The sequence below is a fragment of the Panicum hallii genome, chromosome 9, assembly GCF_002211085.1.
Source record: "Panicum hallii strain FIL2 chromosome 9, PHallii_v3.1, whole genome shotgun sequence".
NCBI lineage: Eukaryota > Viridiplantae > Streptophyta > Magnoliopsida > Poales > Poaceae > Panicum > Panicum hallii.
In genome coordinates, this window is record NC_038050.1 from 16,715,979 (window position 1) to 16,737,809 (window position 21,831).

The 21,831-nt window shown below is 44.4% G+C and overlaps 1 protein-coding gene across 1 annotated transcript; it reads right to left on the bottom strand.

The window, feature by feature from the left end:
• Positions 1–4: 4 nt before the first annotated feature.
• On the bottom strand, positions 5–9,184 carry LOC112875144 (protein NETWORKED 1D-like). The gene is made up of 6 exons (XM_025938875.1): positions 8,949–9,184; positions 8,232–8,290; positions 7,815–8,117; positions 3,835–7,163; positions 1,730–3,625; positions 5–1,419 (listed from the first exon to the last, which is right to left on the bottom strand). The coding sequence occupies exons 3-6, from the start codon at positions 7,912–7,914 to the stop codon at positions 280–282; spliced, it is 6,465 nt and encodes a 2,154-aa protein (XP_025794660.1). The 5' UTR covers positions 7,915–8,117; positions 8,232–8,290; positions 8,949–9,184; the 3' UTR covers positions 5–279.
• Positions 9,185–21,831: the final 12,647 nt, after the last annotated feature.

Here is a 21,831-nt window from a genome sequence, read left to right on the forward strand (position 1 = left end):
TGTGTAGATAGAAGTAAAATGCCTTGATGGCTTGATATATATCACATTGATATCTAAGACTTTTAACATATTGAGCTAGCTAAGATGGCCTCATTTAGACAGGAAACCAAAAAAAAATTAATACATAAGCTTGTTCTGAATGCTAAGATTCTAACTCAATTACAGATCGGATCCTAGTAACATCACTTGCTCTTCCAGAGCAGTGACACTCTGCCAGCCTCTTAGAGGAGCCAGCATCTCAATTTCGTTTTATTTCTTCTGCCGCGAGAACAAAAAAGGTTAGGGCTCAGTTCTTGGTTTAGGACGCACGCAGCCGCAGAATGGGGCCCTCTTCTTTTTCTTCTTCTGCCCGCCACCACGGTCCTTCCTTCCATACAAATAATCCCTAAGAAGCACACGGGTGCGCTTGTCAGAGACCTTGAGCCTACGGTACTCATGCTCTTCCTCAAGTTTGAGCAGGACGTACTGTATCTTCTGAAGCTCAAGTTCCAATCTCGCCACATTTTCCGACCCTTTCTGCACCTGCTCGGAGATTTTCCTCCTGCTGGAGTACCCTTCTCGCTCAGTGTTCATATTATCCGACAAAGCAGGATAATTCTCAGCCTTCCTACTCAATTTGTTGTTGAAATTGATCTGTTCCAAGACATATCCCTCAGTCTCATGAAGCTGAGTGCTCACACTGCTGTACTCAGAATTCATTGGGGATTTGCCCTTTGCTGGTTCCTCCATTTTCCGCTTCAACTCCTCGATGCTCGCTTGCATGCTCAACAGCCTCTGAGCATCAGAAGCAAGCCTCTCGAGTACACTCTTGCTCCACACTTCATGGGGCTCTACAGGTCCCTTTGACACCTCTAGCTTATTGATCCCAAGGTCCCTTCCCCTTACTAGCTCAGAGGAAGGGTACTCACTCTTCACCTCCTCAACCGCTTGTATGTCATGCTCAGATGACGACGACTTGGCTGTTTGATTCTTGCAGTTTGTCTCCGCAGCCTCCCACAGCTGAAGCATATCATCATCCAGCTCAGCATTTGCGCCATTGCCAAGGGGATAGAGGGTAGCTCCCATGCCATATGGTGGACATGTAGATATTTTGTCAAGTTCAATGTCCTTCATTATCTGAACTTGCTTCCCTTTCGAGACCTCAACATCTTTTTGTTTCTCATTGTCAGAATATATTTCCTTTGCTTCCATGCGTGAGCTGCCTCTTGCTTTAAGCTCTTGAATTTCAGTATTTGCTGCCACCAATTTAGCTGCAGACTCAGCAGACTCCTGATCTTGACGATCTTTGGCATTTAATACAACAACTTGAAGCGCTTCTAATCTTGCAATCAACCCTTGTAACTCTGGAGTTCCTCGGGGTAAGCAGTGAGATTCCAGCCCATCGTTGCCCTCTTGCACATGAGGTACCCGTGCAGTTTCCTGAACAATCAGAGATCAGTTGTCAAAAGGGGGTTGTAGTTCATCATATGTACTATGAATGGAGGTGCATGATAAAGTGTCACATCCATATTGCCCATGAACCACCAAAGAAATATCCAGCTAATAATAAGTGATGTTAGATGGAAGAGCAGTAACAAAAACATAAAATTACAATCAGGTATTACAATAATAACAGGATAAGTAATGGTCAATTTTGCTTCAAAGAAAGAATAGTATTGTTTAAACTACACGAAAGATTTTGAAAGGGTGTCTAATTAATAAGGACAAACAAAGAAGATTGAAGATTTACCTCTTTGCCTTCTGTACTACAAGGTTTTGACAAAGAAAATGTGTTTTGTTCCAGTACACTGACATGATCAGCCAATGAAGCTATGAGATTTAGATGTGTGCTCAACTCAGCTTTCAGTTCTGCATGTTCTTCCTGAATGCCAGTCATTTTTTTCTGAAGCTCCTCAATGTGAGCATCACGTGAATAGATCTCCTTCATTAGCAACTCCTTTAGGGTTATTGCACTAATCTCTGTATCTTTACCTTCCATCAAAAGCTCGAGTGCTTTTTCTTCATAGACCGCAGAATTCACTGAAGAGGTAATTGCATCATCCATCAGGGAAACAAATTGCCTTTCATATTGCTCAACATCTGATTGTAATGCCTCATTGGCTTGACGAAGTTGCAAAATTTCATCATCCTTGGTAGTACACTGCTCACTTAGTCTTGTGATTTTCTTTTCCAGCTCTCCTTTCACCACTTTAGCACCTTCAATCGCAACCTGAAGAGACCCAACAACTCCACACAGTTCCCGGTTCTTTTCTTGCAAGAACTGAAACTTCTCTTCTACTTCCAGAAGCTCATCATCCTTCTGCATCAACTGTGCCATGCAATTCTCAAGTTCAATGAACAAATCCTGGCAGACACTTTTATTGGTGTTCAAATCAAACTCTGAAAGGACTAAACGAGTCCTCAGAATCTCTAGCAAGTAAACAAAATATTCCTTTAAGTGATTATTTTCCGATTCAAGCACCGTCAACCTTCTGGTCAGCTCATTAACTTCAAGATCAAGATCACCCTTAGCCAAACTCAACAAAGCCATCTCATCGGTAAGAGAAACCAATGCAGATGCTATCTCATTATTATGTCCCCTAAAGAATAAACACAAGTTCTCAAGCATCATGCATTCTTCAAGAACAGTATCAGTCTCATCTTCCAAGTAATTGTACTTCTCACTCAAGGACTGGTATTCCTTAGACAAGGACTCATTTTTCTTGGTTAGGTTGGTAATTTCATCTTGTGAGACCTGGTAGGACTCTTTTAAGCAAGATAGCTTCTCTTGTATGTCGAATACTTCAGTTTTCAGAACCTCTTCCCTCTCACTGCTTTCCTGTAATCCTTTCCTAAGCAGTTCATTCTCTTCCAACATCTGGTGATTTCTATTTTGCAAAGAAAGGGATTCTGCTGCTCCACTTTCCACTTCTTTCTCTAGGGCACACTTCTGTAAGTGCAGGTCTCTGAGCTCCATCCCTACTTGCAGCAAAACAGTTGAGAGCACTGAGAGCTCAGTGTACATGAGCCTATTCACATCTTCTGTTTCACCCTTAAGTTTGAGAATGTTAATGGTTTCGTCTGAAACAGTCTGCAGCAGAATTTCGTCCTCAGCTAAATCAGCAGGTCGTAAATCTTTGCAGATATTCAGAACCTTCATTTGCTGTGAAATCCCCTCCCTCAGTTTTTCATTATGCATTAGCAATGTTTTTCTCTCCTCCTCATGATATCTGGCTTCCTCCATCAGCTCTGAAACTAACATTGTTGCAGAATGATTTGCCTGAGCATACTTCTTGCATTTAGTGAAAAGAGCAACCTTCTTGTCTTGCTCATCAGCCAAACTGCTCTCCAAGATAACTGTATTAATAGAAGCACATATGTTTTTCTGTTGTTCCTGTTGAAGCACCTCCTCCATATAATGGTTTTTATCTTGCAGAGAAGAAATCTGTTTCTCGTAAGTGTCTACTTGCAGTTGATGTGACTTTACTGCAACTTCATATTCCTCATCTTTTACTCTCAACTGACCTTGCAGTTCCCTTACTTGATCATATGCAAAATCCTTCTCTCTTGATACAGAGGAGTGCTTATCTTCCAGATTAGCATGCTTATCTTCAAGGGCTTTCATAATCACTGAAATGCTCTCCAACTGAAAGGAAAAATTTACTCAAGACATTAGATGAGAAAGAATTTAAGTACAGAAAGGATATTAGACGTGAACAGTTTAGCAAATTATAACAGTGTAACAATAATAGTTTCTACTTCAATAAAAAAACTTGAGGATGTAGATTTATATCATTAAGTACCTGAGAGAACATACTACAGCTGTACTAAGCTGAGGAGTGTAAAAAAAAGTACCTGAGAGAACAGATTGTTCTTTTCAGCAGAGAGAACCTGGCAGGATTCTTCACAATCTTTCAGCTTCATTCTCAAATCTTCTAGCTCAATTTTTGTATCAGATAATGAGATATCCAAGATGGAATTCTTCTCTGAAACATCAAATAAACTTTTACCAAGGATCTCCAGCTCTGAAGCAAGAACAGCCTTTTCAGAAACATGGCAGGAAATCGCATCCTTCATAGAGCTTTCTGATGCCTCTAATGCTTTTATATTCTCCCTCACTGCATCCATTTCAGCAGAGAGAGCTGAGTTATTTGCGAGGTGAGCCTGGCAGGATTCTTCAGAATTCTTCAGCTTTGTTCTCAAATCTTCTAGCTCAGTTTTCATATCAGATAATGAGATATCCAAGGTGGAATTCTTCTCTGAAACATCAGATAAACTTTTACCGAGAATCTCTAGCTCTGATGCAAGAACAGCCTTTTCAGAAACATGACTGGAAATTATATCCTTCAGAGAGCTTTCTGAAGCCTCAAATGCTTTTATTTTCTCCCTCAGTGCATCCATTTCAGCATTTGCATCTGAAAGTGAGTTCTCCAAGAGTGAATATTCTTCAGATAGCTTCTCCACCTCTTGGACCTTTTCTGAGAGAAGTGCCTTTTCCACCTCATTCTTTGCGCACGCCTCCTTCAGTTTTAAGTTCGTAATTTGCAATTCCTCAATTAGCTTCTGGTTTATTGCTGCACTGGTTTTCAGGGCCTCCATCTCATCAACCAGAGTGTGGTGCATCCCCTCTAGATTTTCCTTCTCATCCCTTTGGCAAGCAAAATCTCTCTGAAGTGCTTCCTTTTCACCTATGTGTAACCCCATTTCTGTCTGAAGTTTCACATTCAATTCCTTCAACGCATCCAATTCAAGATTAAGGTTCTTTATCATAAGCTCAGTAGAAATATTCTGTTCACGAAGAATATGGATCTCCTCCGTATGCTTGGTTACAATGTTCTCAAGATCCATCTTGCTGTTCTCCACTTGACTTAAATTGCCAGTCAGCTTCTCAATTTCCAGCGCCAACCTGTTCACTTCATTCTGTGACTCGGAGCGAAGATTTGTCATCATAAGGAGAGATGCTTCTCCTTCAATGCGTTTCTGGGCTTCGTCGTGTAGGCTGTTTTGGAGGTTATCTGCTTCTTCTTTCTTATGCTCGAGTTCTTGTTCCAATATCTGTATTTTCCCTTCAACCTGCTCCAGATCAGCCTTCAAAGCTGTCAGTGCAGATTCCAGATCAAATATTCTCGCTGCAGACTGCTGGTTCTCATGAAGGGTAGCATCCTTCTCGCTGTTTAGAAGTAGGATGGTTTTCTGAAGTTCAGATGACAAGTTCTCCAACGCATTCAACTTAACATTCTGCTTCTCAATCTCTACATGCAACCTACTCACGTCTTCCTGAGACTCAGAATACATTCTCTCCATTGACTCAAGTGATGTTTGGGCTTGAAGTCTCTTCTCACATTCATCTTTCAAACTCAACTCCAAGCTGTCCACACTTTCATTCTTATGTGCAATTTCTTGCTCCAGTAACTGAATTTTCTGTTTATGCTTCTCCAGTTCCAACTGGACCTTTGAGAGTTCTAACTCCAAATTGGATGTTTTCTTCAATGACTGTTCTTGTTCAAGAAGTGCTGCATCCTTCTCATTGTTCAAATCCAGAATGGTGCTCTTCAGTTCCTTCAGTGTGCTCTCCAGATTTAACTTGTCATTTTCCAACTCACTCAGCTTCTTCGTTGATTCATCAAGATCTAGTGTTAGCGTTTCCATTTTTTCCTGCAACTGGGAATGCAGACCCTCTGTCATGAGAAGAGTTGCTTCAGTTTGTGTGTGCCTATGGCATTCATCTTGTAGCCGGGCGTGAACACTGGTCGCTTCTTCTCTCTTTTGTTCAAGATCGTGTATCAGCAACTGTACTTTCTTCTCAGCCTCCTCTAGCTCTGATTGTAGCTTTGAGAGCTGAGATTCGAGAAGTGAAACCTGCTCCACACACCGCTGGTGTTGAAGTAGAGCTGCATTCTTCTCGGTGTTTAGCTGTGAAATGATGCTCTTAAGGCTTTGTATTTCACTTTGAAGTTCATTATTTGAATCCTTGAGCGTATTTATCTCATCATGAAGTTTCTGTATAAGCACCTCAGAAGAGTGGTTTTGTTCAGTAAGGCTCTCAATATCCTTCTTCAGCTCACAAACAGTGTTCTCAAGGTCCCCGTTGGTCTGCTTGAGCTCATTCAACTTTTCATTTGTCATCTTTATTTCTGCAATCAACCTCGGTACTTCTTCATGAGATTGAGCAAGCTCCTTCCCCTGGGAAAGTAGAGCATTTTCAGCCTGCATGCGCTTTTCGTGCTCCTCCTGGAAGCTTAAACGGAAAATTTCCAATTCCTTAAGCTTTTGGTCTAGTTCTTGTTGTTGCATCTTCATCTTCAGATCCAAACCCTGAGCCTCAGACTGTATTGCAATATTGAGTGTTTCAGCATTAATTAGTTTCTGGACATCTGCAGCCATTTCATCAGTTAGCTTCTTGAGGTCAGCCTGTGCCTTAGAGAGCTCAGATTCCAATGTAGATATTCGCTCAGAGGACTGATTGTTTTGCAGAAGAGATGTGTCTTTATCAGAATTCAATTGCAATACTGTTTCCTTAAGACTTTGGATCTCATTTTCAGCTTTGTTTGCCCGCTCAGATTCTGACAACATCTGCTGTTTCAGCTTCTGGCTCTCAGCTAATAGTCTTGAAACTTCTTGTTGCAAATTTACCAAGTCTTTGCTGATATCCTCTTTTCCTTTACCTTCTGGGCTTTCAAAGGTTAGACCTTTCCGCACCTTTCCATCAAAACCAGCACGAGGAGCATTTTCACCACTTGATGAAAAATCATTGAACAACTTTAGACTTTTTCGACTTGACAATGCACTGGTTTCCTCAGGGTGTGTACCATTCCCCTTGGAGGTGGAATGCTGTGGTGACACACCAACTCCATCCTTCCGCTCATCGGAATCAAATGGTGCACGGGTGAAGGTAGACATAACTGGAGTTTGTGGCTCCATTTCTTGGCCGAAAGAAGAGGGTGATTCATCTGACACTGACGGCATCTGATTTGGAAATGCTTCAGACATTGTTCTGTGAGCCTGACGAAGTGCCCCAGTAGCCTGATCGTACCTTTCTGCCAGCGCACGGTATGCTCTATAGAACTCCTCCACCAATTTCATTAGCTCTGGACGTTTCTTGTAGTACATCTCCGCTCTCCTTGCAAAAGAATCAGCATCTTCATTGATAAGTTTGATCATTGATTTAACCTTTGTGTCCATATCTGTTGCACAAAACGAGACCCAATTAGTTCCGTGGACCACACTGACAAATGCAATCCTTTTGTTGCAACCATATCTTTAAACAGATTACCATAGTTATGAAATGGTACATACATATAGAATAATGTTGGTTACTGCCCAATGACAAGGTAAGAAAAACACCTATGGCATCCAAGCATTTCAACCCACAGCAAAACAGGAATATATAAATCTGGTTTCGGAATTGCCCCAGGAAAAGATTATTTTGTCATCCTTTCATATGATATCTTCTTTTCAGATAGAAAATGCACTTCACATCCAATATTGATTCAGTTTCACATGAAAGGAAAACTTTCGACACATATATGAATGACAGTCTAAGGCCCATGTTGATTTTCCAAGTCGAATCAGTTTGTGAAAATATTGCATGCTTTCCAAATTCAAATACCATATGTGCAAATTCTTTTATCAAACACTAACATTGAGAAAACTGTCTGATGGGCTGGAAAGCTACGTATGTAATGACTCACAGCATGAGCATTGAAATTTAGAAATGTAGTTCCAGACTGAATAATAAGTGATAGGTAGGGCCCAAGCAGTGCACAAACATGAGCTCGGCAGGCACCTTTCTAGTAAATTAGGAAAAATGAGCTGAAGACAGCAAAAGAACTCACCGCTGAGATTTTCCTGGAGCCATTTGGAGTTCTTGGGGCTGATATGGCTGACCCACAACCATGAGTACTGCCTTGAGTCATGACGAGCCAGAGCTGCCATTGGTACTAGATAGAAACACAGACTACTCCAACCAGTAAACAATGTCTCGCTTCCTCAGCACTCAAAAAAGTCCAGAAATGCAATATTTTCCTCAAAATTGTGAAATTTCTGAATTTGCCCACTTTTCAGAATGTGGGGTCGATGGAATTAGCTTGTGCAGTCATACTTCAGCAAGCTCCCATCCAATCTGTTAGTGCTTTTACCTGCATAATTACAGAGACAAACACCGTGAATAATAAGATCAACGAAACAAGTTATCAGCAATAATGATCAACAGGACTCAACAACTTCATGGCAGACTATGAGTTAGTACATACCAGTGTCAAGTCTTTGGATTAGTTGAACTGCCAGAAATATACTGCAGTAAGTCAGTAACCTGAAATCAAGAAAAAAAATTAACACTGTATTCAGTAATTGGATGGTGAGAAAGAACCGGTGCATGCATAGGCACAGCAAGCTGCAAAGGTGAAATACTTCCGTTGTCTGATCTAATGTAAACAACAATCAAAATCTTCGCAGACTGAACGATAACAGGTAGAACCAGAAAGCAAACCCGTCAAAGAATTTGCAAAGAGAAAAGCAACAGGACTGGAAACACAATCCCCAAGGGCGAAATTTCCTATGGGAGCGACAACCTCGAACCGCGATGCTGCAGCAGGCCAGCAGCACCCAAGGAAGGATCAAAGGAGCAAGTTCTGGAAGCAAATCTCACCACCGAGGCTCCATTCAACAACCGGAGAGAAGAGACAAGGGATATAAATCACATGATCCACGCGGGCTGGCTGTTGTTTATCCCACCAACCAGACCAGACCCACCCGTCAACACCAACCATTCCGCCAATCCAATCCCCAAATCCCCAGCAAAGGCAGAATCACGGAGCGCTCGAAAAGATGGATCTTTGGAGCATCCAGGTGCAAGACACAGATCAAGAAAAGCGACAAACGGGTAATAATCACGGCGTGGAAAAAAAAGGAACCGAAGATCCAATCTCGGGCAGCAGGGTCCAGAGCGAGCGGGGGGAGCAAAAGCATACCAGGTGGAGCTTCTCAGGAGGAGCGGCGGAAGTGAGCTGCGGCGGCGGAGGCGCGATGCCGAGATCCACCAAGCTGCCCGCTTTCTCCCTCCATCTTTCTCAACCCATCCCCGCGCTGCGTTCCCTCTCTCTATCCCCTGGTCTGGAGCCTGCTCTGCTGCGGAGCGGCGTAGTGCCAAGAAGAAAGGCTGCTTGCTTGGGCAGCGCGCACAGTTGGAGGCGGCGGCAGCACACGGGCCCCACGGACGATACAGGAGGAAGGAATAGACTACTCGTGACCAGCAGCCTTTGAAGGGAGAGAGGGACGGAGCGCGGACGCGTCAATTTGGGGAGGGAATTACGAATTTCATGTAGGAGTATAAATCTCTATTTGAAGCAATCCAGCAACGGTCATACAATAAGACGCTGTTTCGGATACTTTTCCAAAACAAAATGCCCGTTATGATTGAAACGTACATTTCAAAATCACGAACTTTATGCCAGTATACTTATCTCGCGGCACCAGTTTATATTTGCATAAACTGAGCAAAACAGTCGTGTGCATAGCCAGTCGGTATCTTGGCAACATAGCATCATATTTTTTTTTTCTGCTTTGCGCTTCACAACCGGGACCTGAGAACATTCCTGATGGCATGAGCCTATCTCTCTTTGATTCAGCATGTAAAAGTGCAATCTAGCACGAAAATGATTGGATAAAAATTAAAAGGTGCGCTGTGACTTTGCTCCTAAACCAAGCATTTCCCCTGCTTGGCCTAAACCCTTCACATCCACTCCTTTTTTAAAATTAGACGGCCCAATCCTCCATTACAAAAAGTCTCATCTCAGTAAGCGAAGCATATTGAAAACTACCACCTAGCGTCAGGATGATGGTACGTAACATGACGCCCGTGGTCACATGATGCATGTCAACAAAAACATACATATTGCATAATTCTAAGGGCAAATATATATTGCCACGTTATCTTGATATAATGCAACAGGTAATATATACGATGGGCTGTCTTATGAGCTGTCTCGTAGTAAATATATAATTCCATGATTTGTGCATAGAAAAAAAATATTGTGAGTTGCATAGCAGCAACAACTCGTACAACGATGAGAAAATGGTCTCGTAGTACTATATTTAAGCTTATGAGGTGGTTATCTCATAAAATAACCAACTTATTCTCTCTCCTCCTCTCTCTACGCCATCTAATAAAAATCCTACATGAATTGCATCACGCGCACGTACTTATCGTAACTGTTGTTTTCTAAGATTACGGATATTGCAATAAAGAGAAAAATATTATCTACTTAGCTATAGTCGTTGATTGTCCGTCCCATAAGGTAAATGCTGTTTATTTCTTGGAGGACTCCCCACGGAGTCCGTCCCTGCCGTGGCTCACTGTGTCTTGTCCCTGTCGTTGATGGTATTTTTAATGGTTCGGAGTACACTTACCGACGGACGTGTTGTGTTGATCCGACCGATCACCGGAGCTAGAGCGCTGATTAATCCGGCTGATTATTGGCTGTTACGGGGATCGAGAGGACAGAATGATGATCCCCATGTGGCTGCAGGAGTGTCCCGTGTCCGTGACAAACGTCACGTTCTCCTCAACCGTTTCCTCATCCGTGTGTCCTGGACACACACACAGCCAGGCGGCAGGGTTCCTTTCCAAAGAGCAGTCAATGGCTCGTGGAACTTCTTTTTTTCTATACGCGGCACCACCTTTTTTTTTCTCAATTTTGCTCGTACGCTTGGGACGCAGAAAATTAACCTGTCCAAGTTCGTATGCCACCTTTATCAAGCAGATTGCAAGATTTTTTTATTCGTCTTATTTTTCTTTACTTCATTTTCGCAAGATCTTTGCTGTGGGCCCAATTTTCAGTAGCCGTTATGTCTCACTCGGCCGAGTGCACCTAATATGATCCCTTTTTTTTCTTATTCTTCAGCTAGTCAAAAAACATTGATACCAAAGTGTACAATTTGAATCCATAATTGCTATTTGCTACCCACAAAGGAAATCCATAATTGCTTTGTTTGAAAGATACATAATTTATTTGTGATTTTACATAGGCAAAATATGATCAGATTCTTAAAATTTGTTGACCTGGGCAATTGCACTAAAAAGGTTTTCTAAAACTTTTTTGACAAATGACAAAAACATACTATGTAAGCTTCCACCTGTGGATGCTTCAGATGAGCCGCTCACTCACAATGAGCATGAAAGATTCGAACTCGAGCGTTCCAAATCATACACATGCTGCGGGCAAACATTTGTACCGTACTTGTGCGATGCAGCCTTACTGGTTCGAAAAATATAAGGTAAAAAAATCCATACAAACTCCGCAGCAAGAATCCGTATAATGAAGCTTAATAAATCCATACTTGTATTTGTTCTACCACATTTTCTTGACTTTATTCATACATTTGAACTGCGTATATTTAATTTTTCAAAATTCGTATGGGAACTTTATGTAGTACCTTAATTGTATGACCCACTTTTATATTTTCATAAAAAGGGAAAGGTCGCAAAAATATGCATGAACTTTGATGTGAGGCTCATGCCAGTGGCTCATGGTGTGATAAAGTTTTATTTTCAGATATCCAAATGGAACTATGGATCAATGATTTGAAGTTTATACACAATGTGTAAATAATCTAGACATTACAAAACATGTCTAGTCAATAACTAAAATCCATGGTGTCTTTGTGATTGCATCAGAGAACAAGTCCAGATATTCAATTTATTGCAGCTACACGTACGTTTGTTGTAGACTGAAAAAAAAGAAAAAACATCAGTACCCAAAACGCACTGGCATATATTTTGCTTTTATTCTTTAAAAGAAAAGGAAGAAAATAAAGCTTCAGATGGGTGGTGCGAGCCACGTGCGTGAGCACAGTAGATCTGAACTCGTTCTCTCTGTATCATACTATTATCGTATATGTGCTCTCGCTGACGAGCAAATGAGTCTTCAGGATTCTTGTTGCTAACGGTTTCAAAATATGGATAGATAAAATTCACGAAAAATCACGCAAACCATGATACATAATACTGCCTTGCCTTTTTCTATGAATAGTAGAGTACTACTCTCTCCGTTTTAAAATATACTTTCTTTTGGTTTTTCTAGGTTCATAGTTGTTGATATGCATTTAGATATACATTATCTATGAATCTAAAAAAGATAAAATGAACTACATTTTGGAATGGAGAGAGTAGTTAATAGTAATGTGTAATGGATCGGGTCGGCAAAACAAACCCTATAAATAAATCGATAAAGAGAAAAAGGTAGCATTATTGGCTTCGGATTCTAATTCGTAGCATCTTGCGAGAGACGAAACCGCCCAACTGGCGTTGAGACGAGTAAACAAGGTTATGGTTCCTCCGCGGTGGGCGCCGCCGGCTGCCGTCACGCGGGCCCCACACCCCAGTGAGCCCGCCCGCATAACCACAGTCTTGTTGCTGTGACGCCACACCAGCAGGCAGCAGCCATGCCTCCATTTTCTACAGCTGTCAGGTGACTTTTATTCTAGTTCCAATATAATCTCGCTTCAAAGTAACAGCAGTAGAAAACCAACTTTCCTGAAGACACAAAACCATCCCAGTTCTTCTTTTCTTTGTTTGTTTTTGGGTCATGTAGGTTCTATATGCCAGCGTTAATTCTCCACCAAGATTTTGCTTGCCTCTTCGCCGTGTTTTTCCCCTTGCTTCAGGGAAGGGTAAGCAAGCAAGCAACTGGTGATCATCGGGTAGGTAGCTGGTCGGATGAGGAGGCGCTGTCAGTCGTCGGTGGCGGCAGCCATCAGCTACTTCAGCCACCACGAAGGATTCCAGCGTTTTGCTCTTTCTCATCAGATCAGCATGTGGTTGGAATTTTCCTCCTTTTTTTTCTCTAAGCATGGTGGAATTCGGGTGATTAGGCGCTGGTGGAGCGAGCTAATCTGACAGCGTCGCCACATTTTGAAGACTCTCGCTGTCCCTGCTGACTCACCTGCAGACTGCGAAATCCAAATCCAATCAGGACTCTCCGCGCGCCTCCGATTGCTGACAGTGACAGAGCGCTGTATTTGAACGGTGTACTGTACAGTAACGGCCTGTAAAATCCAGAACAGGAATTGCGAGGGTTCCCCAGCAAACCTGTCGCCTCGCCGTCAAAGAACTCAGACAGGCAGGCAGGCGCACACTAGCAAGTGAAGTGGTCACATGATGCTAGGTTTGCTACTGCTTCGCTGCGGATCAGTGGCTGCTGCTGGCTGCTGGTAGGGTTACGTCGCGGCGGACAGGAACTCGTGCGGCGCCTGCTCCATCGGCATCTGTGACCCCCCGAGGAAGAGGAGTGCACGGGGACCGTCAGAATTTGCAGATGGGCCAGCAGCAGCACGCCGTGCCGCTGCAGAAGCGACTGTCCATCCATCTCCACGGGTGGAAAACGGAATGATGGCCGCAGCGCGAGATTCAACTGATCATCAACTGTGGAGGGGTTGGATGGATGGATGGTGGTTGCTCGTCCCGGTTCACATGGCCCTGCCAGCCTGGCCCGGGGTGATAAAAGATTGCCGCCTTTGGCAGGCTGCAGGCAGATGTTTACGTTCAGTTTATTGGCCGGTCAGGGAAGGGCAACGGTCGTTAGTCGGAGCTTCCTGCAGCTGTTGTTGCTTTGGCACGAAGCCTCCAGTCGTCAGTCAGGGTGAGCAGTTCAGGAACACATCAGGTAAAGAAAGAAAAGAGGCCACTGGAACAACTGAAGCTCCTCAGCCACACAGCCTTGTTTAGTGCACGGGAAACGAGCTGCTCGATCGGTCCGCTAAACACAATCATTAGCCAGGCAGCTAGCTAATAAGGCGCAAGAAGCCGTCGTGCCCATTCCATTGAGTCACCATCACCAAGATTCCAAGAAGAGATCATCTCCCCATCTGGCTGGCGAACAGGCCTGCTCGTGTAGCTAGCTGCGGACATGAACGGGCAGGCAACACACATGGCGGACACAGGAGCGAGCCGGCCGCTTCAATTCGCTTGCGACTTGGAGTCCGGCAGCCAGCGCGGCGCAGGATGCAGCCCAACCGTGGCCAGGGGAACGAATGGGAAGTAGACGAAAAAGGAGAGCGACAGCTGGCCACGCAGCACGAGTTCCCCTCCATGCCGTCGCCGTCCGGTGATGTCCGAACAAAACCCCGCGTCTGGCTGGTCTGGGCGCCCCGGGATCTCGACGGCGATGCCGCACAAGCTTCCAAGCTTCCGACTATACAAAGGGGAAGAAGCAGCAGCACACATCCTGATGAGAGTGATAGGGCTCGCGATTGCAGATGGGCGTACAGCTGGGTAGGCATCAAGGAGAGGCGCCTTTCGGCGACACATGAGACAGACAGCTTTTGCTTGGACTGGACTCGCGTGGGTGCCTCACATCACATGCCGTGTCAAGGTGCCATGTGTGCGCGCGTAGATGCGCTCATGTGCGTCGCAAATGAAACTGCCGCCGATCGAATAATTGCTTTGTAGATCGGATTCACTAGTGTGCCGTGAACCCAGCGAGCTTGTTGAACAGCAGCACTCGTAAGTAAGATTTGTTAGATTTGATCTCCCTGGACCATCGGACCCCAACGGGCCCGATGGGCCACCTCATCCCTGCACCCTGATCGGGTGCGTCCCAGCTGATCCCTAGCTGGTGGGCTCCCGTCGCGCCGCGCTATAAAGGACAGGTGGGGGCTAGCGGCACGGGGTACGAGATTGACCGGCCGCCGCCACCCCACCGACAAGTCAAACCTAGCCGATCTAGTTTGTGCGCGGTAGCGGCGGGAAGCACCACTCCGTCCATCTTCGGCGCCCCTGCCTCGACCCCGAGCCGGCGGACGCGACCGCACCTTCGGCCACCACGAGCACGAACGCCTTCGGCTCGACCACCGCAAGCTCCCGCACTACACCACTATGGTGGGCATGTCTGCATCAGCCACCGGCCAAGGGCACGAAGGTATACCCGTGCCCCTCCCCTGTCTCTCTCTCTGTCCCTCTCTGTTACTTGATTTGTCAGTAGCACAAGACATCTTCTAATCTAATCGCGCAGTAGCCGATCCAAGGAAATTAACATTGGTATCCGTCGCCTTATCTAATTGCATTGATTAGTGTTGGAAGATTAAGAGGAAAAAGAACCCAGAAAAGATCCCAGAAAGACTCCCAGAGCAAACCCCGCGAAACCCTAACCCTAACCCTAACCCTAGATCACACACAGAAGAGGGGCGACGGTCAAAGGATCACTTACCTGGTCCTCCTTGCGCCGCCCGCTGTCGGCGTGCACGGGACGCCGGCGCGCCGACCAGAGGCCGCGCGAGCATGCCGCAAGGCTGCTCGCCGCGCCACAGATCCGGGCACCACGGTGAAGCCCCTCGACGGCGGCGCGCTCACCTTGCGGTGGACGCGCGCGCCGGCGAGGGGGCTCGCCGTGGCGCCGCTCGGCCCGCCGTTGCTCTTGCTCTCGCTCGCTCGCTCGGGCTGGGGAAGACGAAGGCGCCGGGGAGAAGAGAGGAAATGATCTAGGGTTTTCGGGGGCGAGCGGCGAGGGGGTTTTGATCGGCCGACAACCACGCGCAACCGTTGATTGTGATCGGACGGTCGCGGTCGTTTCCGCGCGTGAATGGGCTCTTTTTGGCCCAGGCGGGCGAGCGAAATGGCGGCCCGGGCCCAGGTTGCCTCGGTCCCGAGCCGCGAGCGCACGCGGGGGAGCGCCAACGGGCCGCCGTCCAGCACAGCAACGCGCGCGGGCTGCGTACACGTGGGACCAGTTGCTGTTGGGCCATCACCAGAAGTTTTGGGCTGGCTGGGACGGCTGGGCTGCTTTCAGATAGGAGTAGTGCATCGGTTTTTTCCCTTTTCCAGAGACTTTTTTCAATAGAATTTGTTTGAATTTGATGCATTTCAAATTCCAACTTGATTGAACTTTGATGCACTGCTGATACAAGATAAATTTAGACACCTTTTTGATAGATTTACAGTTTTCCGCTGCAAAGATTGAATAGTTTCATATGCTATTGTTTACTTGTCTTGTAATTTAAATTTGAACCAACGGGATAATTTAATTTTTTCAAGGCAAATAGATATTTTTCTGAGTTGTAATATTGTTATCTTTTGACCAACGTTAACAAGTGACAATATTGCAATTTCTACTGCATTACCTTTAAAAGATACTTTTCATGTATTATTTCTATTTATGCCCAACGGTATTCTAGTTTTAATAAAAAAGAGATTATGACTTAATTTTTTTATAGATAATTTTCATGTATTAACTCTAACTCTGCCCAACGGTGTTTTAGATTTAATACACAAGGTTATTGCATATTTTAATTTCTGACCAACGGTGTTTTAGATTTAATACACAAGGTTATTTATATATGCAATAATTTATTTGACTTTAATGTTTTCACCACTCATGAATATTTTTCAGGAGGATTATCAATGGTGATTTCCATCAACGATATTCCTATATTAAAGGGAGACAATTACAATGAATGGTACAGAAAGCTGGACCTCTATTTCATCATGGGTGAATTGGATTGGGTCCTAACTACACCGACTCCCACAGAGCCTGTGCCTCCTGAGAGACAAGACACAGACACGGATACTTTTTGGAAGCAAACAGAGCTTTCTTATAAGAAAGCAAGAGTAGACTATGAGAGGCTTTATGCAAAATGGTTCCCTGCCAACAAGAAGTGCTTGGCAGTGGTAAAGAACACGATTGAGCCTGCAATTATGGACTCAATCCCAGATTGTGCCACTGTCATAGAGTATCTTAAAAAATTAAAGATCCAGTACACTGGTTCTTCAAAGACTTATGCAACCCAGTTGATTAAACAACTGGTTTCAGAAAGATATAATGGTGGTGGCATAAGGGAACACATCCATCGCATGGTCAACCGGAATAACAAGCTAAAGTCATTGGACCTTGCCTTCAAGGAGGATCACATTGTTCATTTGGTTTTTGCTTCGTTACCAAAAGAGTTTGACACTTTTGTTGTCAATTACAACACCCAACCACATACTTGGGACATTGAAAAGACCATTGCGATGTGTGTTCAGGAGAAGAAAAGGATAAAATCCACCACTGGTGGATCTTTAAACTACGTGAACAAGAAGAAGAATGCCAATTACAAAGGTAATTTTTCATTTTCTTCTTCATCCTCTTCTAAAGGCAAAGGCTCTCATCAACACAGACCGCAAGAGGGACAGGCTCTAGTAGAGAAGGATCAGTGTCTCTACTGCAAAGAAAGGGGTCACTACAAGAAGAATTGTCACCGATATTTAAATATGATCATGGAAAAGAGAGGTGAGAACATTATTTCTTTCGTAAATGAATCCTTGTATATAGAATATTCGAAAACCACTTGGTGAATTGATTCAGGAGCAACTGTTCATGTTGCAAATTCATTGCAGGGACTCCATTCGACGAGAACCACTCAAAGAAGCGAAAAGCAAGTTAGAGTGGCAAATGGAGCCCAGGCAGACGTTGAAGCAGTGGGAGACGTTCATTTGGAACTCGACACTGGCTTTATTATAATTCTTAGAGATGTCTTCTATGTACGTTCTTTACACAGAAACTTAATTAGTGTGTCTCGCCTGGACAAAGATGGTTATACCTGTCTATTTGGAGATGGCAGGTGTTTGATTGAATGTAATGATACAGTTATTTCCATTGCATTCAGAAAAAATGATCTTTATTTGATATCGTTAAGCGAAAGTGTGAATTCCGTATGCGATAACAATGTGAATGTATTCTCGTCTACAATCGCAAATAGAAAAAGGAAGAGAACTTAAGATGCGTCGTCGAAATTATGGCACTGTCGTTTAGACCATATTTCGAGGGGGAGAATAGAGAGATTAATTAAAAACGAAATTCTTCCTCCATTAGAGTTCTTTGATTTAGAACAATGCATTGAATGCATAAAAGGCAAATTCGTTAAGAAAATAAAGAAAAATGCTAAGAGGAGCACAGGTGTATTAGAAATAATTCACACAGATATCTGTGGTCCGTTCAATGTAAAGAGTGTGGATGGTTATGACTCGTTCATAACATTCACAGACGATTATTCCCGTTATGGATATATTTATCCAATTAAAGAAAGATCTGAGGCTTTGGATAAATTTAGAATATTCAAGGCCGAAGTAGAAAATCAACACGATTTAAAGATTAAAATCGTAAGATCCGATCGTGCAGGGGAATACTACGGTCGACATACCCAATATGGCCAGGTTCCAGGACCTTTTGCGAAGTTCCTGATGGAGCAAGGCATAGTAGCCCAGTACTCGATGCCGGGCGAACCTCAGCAGAATGGAGTGGCTGAAAGACGCAATCGTACCCTGATGGATATGGTGCGAAGCATGATCAGCTATTCTATGTTGCCAGTGAGTTTATGGATGGAGGCTCTGAAAACCGCCATTCATATTCTTAACAGAGTTCCAAGTAAATCGGTGCCGAAAACGCCGTATGAAATATGGACAGGTAGAGTACCCTCACTGAATCACCTGCGGGTGTGGGGGAGTCCTGCTGAGGCAAAAGTATTTAACTCGACCATTGCAAAACTAGATTCCAAAATAATATCTTGCCATTTCATTGGCTATCCAGAAAGGTCAAAGGGTTTTCGTTTCTATTGCCTAGACAGATCCACAAAATTTGTAGAAACGAGACACGCAGTCTTTCTTGAAGATCAAATGATCCGGGGGAGCGGCACAGCTAGGAAGATTGATCTTGAGGAGAAGCGGGTGTGTACACCCAATCCCGTGATTCAGGAACCTTTCTTCCCGCTGCCCGCTGTGTCTGCACCGCCAGTGCAAGTCACTGCGACGTCAGCACCTGTAGTGGCTCCTTCTGTGGTAATGATGAATGAGGAAGTGAAACCTATTCATCAGGCTCCTGACGAGCCCATTGCCACACAAGAAAGGGAGCAACAGCAGCCCCAAATAGATGAGGCACCGCAGGCTCAGGCTCGTGGGAGATCTCAAAGAACAAGGAAGCGCGCTATTTCTGACGACTATGAAGTCTATAATAGCGAAGAATTTCAAATGGAGGATGATCCCATTTCATTTGAAGAAGCCATGAGAAGTGAACACTCGTCGAAATGGTTTGATGCCATGGAAGATGAAATAAAATCGATGAGTACCAACAAAGTGTGGGACTTAGAGTAAATTCCTAAAGGAGCCAAAACAGTAGGCTGCAAATGGGTCTACAAAACCAAATATGACTCCCAAGAGAATATAGATAAATTTAAAGCACGACTCGTGGTAAAAGGATACACACAAAGAGAAGGAATTGATTACAATGAGACTTTTTCCCCAGTCTCATGTAAAGATTCTTTCAGAATCATAATGGCTCTTGTGGCTCATTATGATCTAGAATTACACCAGATGGATGTGAAGACAGCATTCCTGAACGAGGATCTAGATGAAACCGTCTACATGGCACAGCCGAAAGGTTTTATCGTGGAAGGTAAAGAAAAATTGGGATGCCGTCTGAAGAAATCGATTTATGGGCTAAAGCAAGCTTCAAGACAGTGGTACTTGAAGTTCGATAAAACAGTAAAAGAATTCAGGTTTAAAGAAAATGTCGAGGACAATTGCATTTACGCAAAGTTCAAGAATGGGAAGTATGTCTTCCTAATCCTGTACGTGGACGACATTCTACTGGCAAGCAGTGATGTCAGTCTGCTACTAGAAACGAAAATGTTTTTATCCTCGCATTTCGAGATGAAAGATCTTGGTGAAGCAAGATTCGTTCTAGGAATCGAGATTCATCGAGACAGATTGAAAGGGGTATTAGGACTGTCTCAAAAGACATATATAGAAAAGGTCCTAAAGAAATTTAACATGCATAAATGCAGTGCCTCACCTGCACCTATAGTTAAGGGCGACAGATATGGGAAATTTCAATGCCCCAAGACTCAATATGAAATCGATCAAATGAAAATGATACCATATGCTTCTGCTGTGGGAAGCTTACAGTATGCACAAGTGTGCACACGTCCTGATATAGCTTACGTTACCGGGTTGCTTGGCAGATTCCAGAGTAATCCAGGACCAGAACACTGGAAGTTAGTAAAGAAGGTTCTGCGCTATTTGCAAGGAACCAAAGGCCTCATGTTAACATACAGGAAAATAGAATCTCTGCGTATCGTAGGATACTCAGACTCCGATTATGCAGGAGATGACAGAAAATCCACGTCAAGATATGTGTTCACCCTAGCCAGGGGAGCAATATCGTGGAAAAGTTGCAAACAAACCGTCACTACATCGTCCACAATATATGCCGAGTTTGTTGCATGTTATGAGGCTACAGGGCAGGTGAACTGGCTAAAGAAGTTCATATCCGGTCTGAGAATGGTTGATGATATATTTAAGCCATTACAGTTGTACTGCGATAATGAGCCCGCAGTAATGTATGCACACAACAACAAGACAAGTGGTGCTGCCAAATGCATAGATATAAAGTATTATATTGTGAAAGATAAAGTCCGAGATCAGATTATAAATCTCGAGCATATAAGCACAGTGAAAATGCTTGCGAATCCGCTAACGAAAGGCTTACCACCCAGCGTATTCAAGGAACACGTAGCCGGCATGGGGCTAAGGGATAGCCTGTGATCTTCAAACTACAAGAGCCCAAAAGGTTAAATAATCCGTCTCTGAATGGAAGCGTGAATTGTAGCTGCTAAATTTATCGACAGATGATCGTGACGATGACGCATGCTCTATACAAAAATCTATGACGAAACGCGAAAAAGTAAAAGTAAAAGAACAGTACAGGGTGAGATCAAGGGGGAGACTGTTAGATTTGATCTCCCTGGACCATCGGACCCCAACGGGCCCGATGGGCCACCTCATCCCTGCGCCCTGATCGGGGGCGTCCCAGCTGATCCCTAGCTGGTGGGCCCCCGTCGCGCCGCGCTATAAAGGACAGGTGGGGGCCAGCGGCACGGGGTACGAGATTGACCGGCCGCCGCCACCCCACCGACAAGTCAAACCTAGCCGATCTAGTTTGTGCGCGGTAGCGGCGGGAAGCACCACTCCGTCCATCTTCGGCGCCCCTGCCTTGACCCCGAGCCGGTGGACGCGACCGCACCTTCGGCCACCACGAGCACGAACGCCTTCGGCTCGACCACCGCGAGCTCCCGCACTACACCACCATGGCGGGCATGTCTGCATCAGCCACCGGCCAAGGGCACGAAGGTATACCCGTGCCCCTCCCCTGTCTCTCTCTCTGTCCCTCTCTGTTACTTGATTTGTCAGTAGCACAAGACATCTTCTAATCTAATCGCGCAGTAGCCGATCCAAGGAAATTAACAAGATTGTCCCCAAAGACGAACGAGAATCGACTCGGCTTTTACAACAACCAACCTCCTAAAGTTTAAAGTTTTTACGAGAGAGATCTCAAGGTGATTGTGTGTGCTCGGGGCACAAAGCATGGCCGACTCTGAAGAAGTATTGAACGAGCATGATTCTTGTGGTATTTCAAGAATGAAGCTCCCATGCTCATTTATAGAATCCTTTTCTTTGGATTTCAGAGTCGGCGCCTTACAAAATTCCATGATCCATGGGTTCTCCATCTCAAAAGATTCATCATGAGAGATTATGGTTGGATCTCGATCATGGTCGAGAACAACATCCTTCAGGCCAGCGGGAAGAGGCTCAAGCTCGATTGAGGGTGATGATGATCGTTAGTCTTCACAAAAGTGAAGGATTTATTCCGAGTCGTACTCTTTTGGAGTGGCAGAAATTGCAACCCCGAAGAGAATAGGCTCGGACGATATGAACGGAGATCCATGCATCATCTTCTCAGGCAGGTTTTCCTTGGGAGGAGACTTCACCAAAGGATTTTCTAAGAAAAAGTAGTTGTGGTAGAAATAGTTTCACTAAGCTTTTCATCT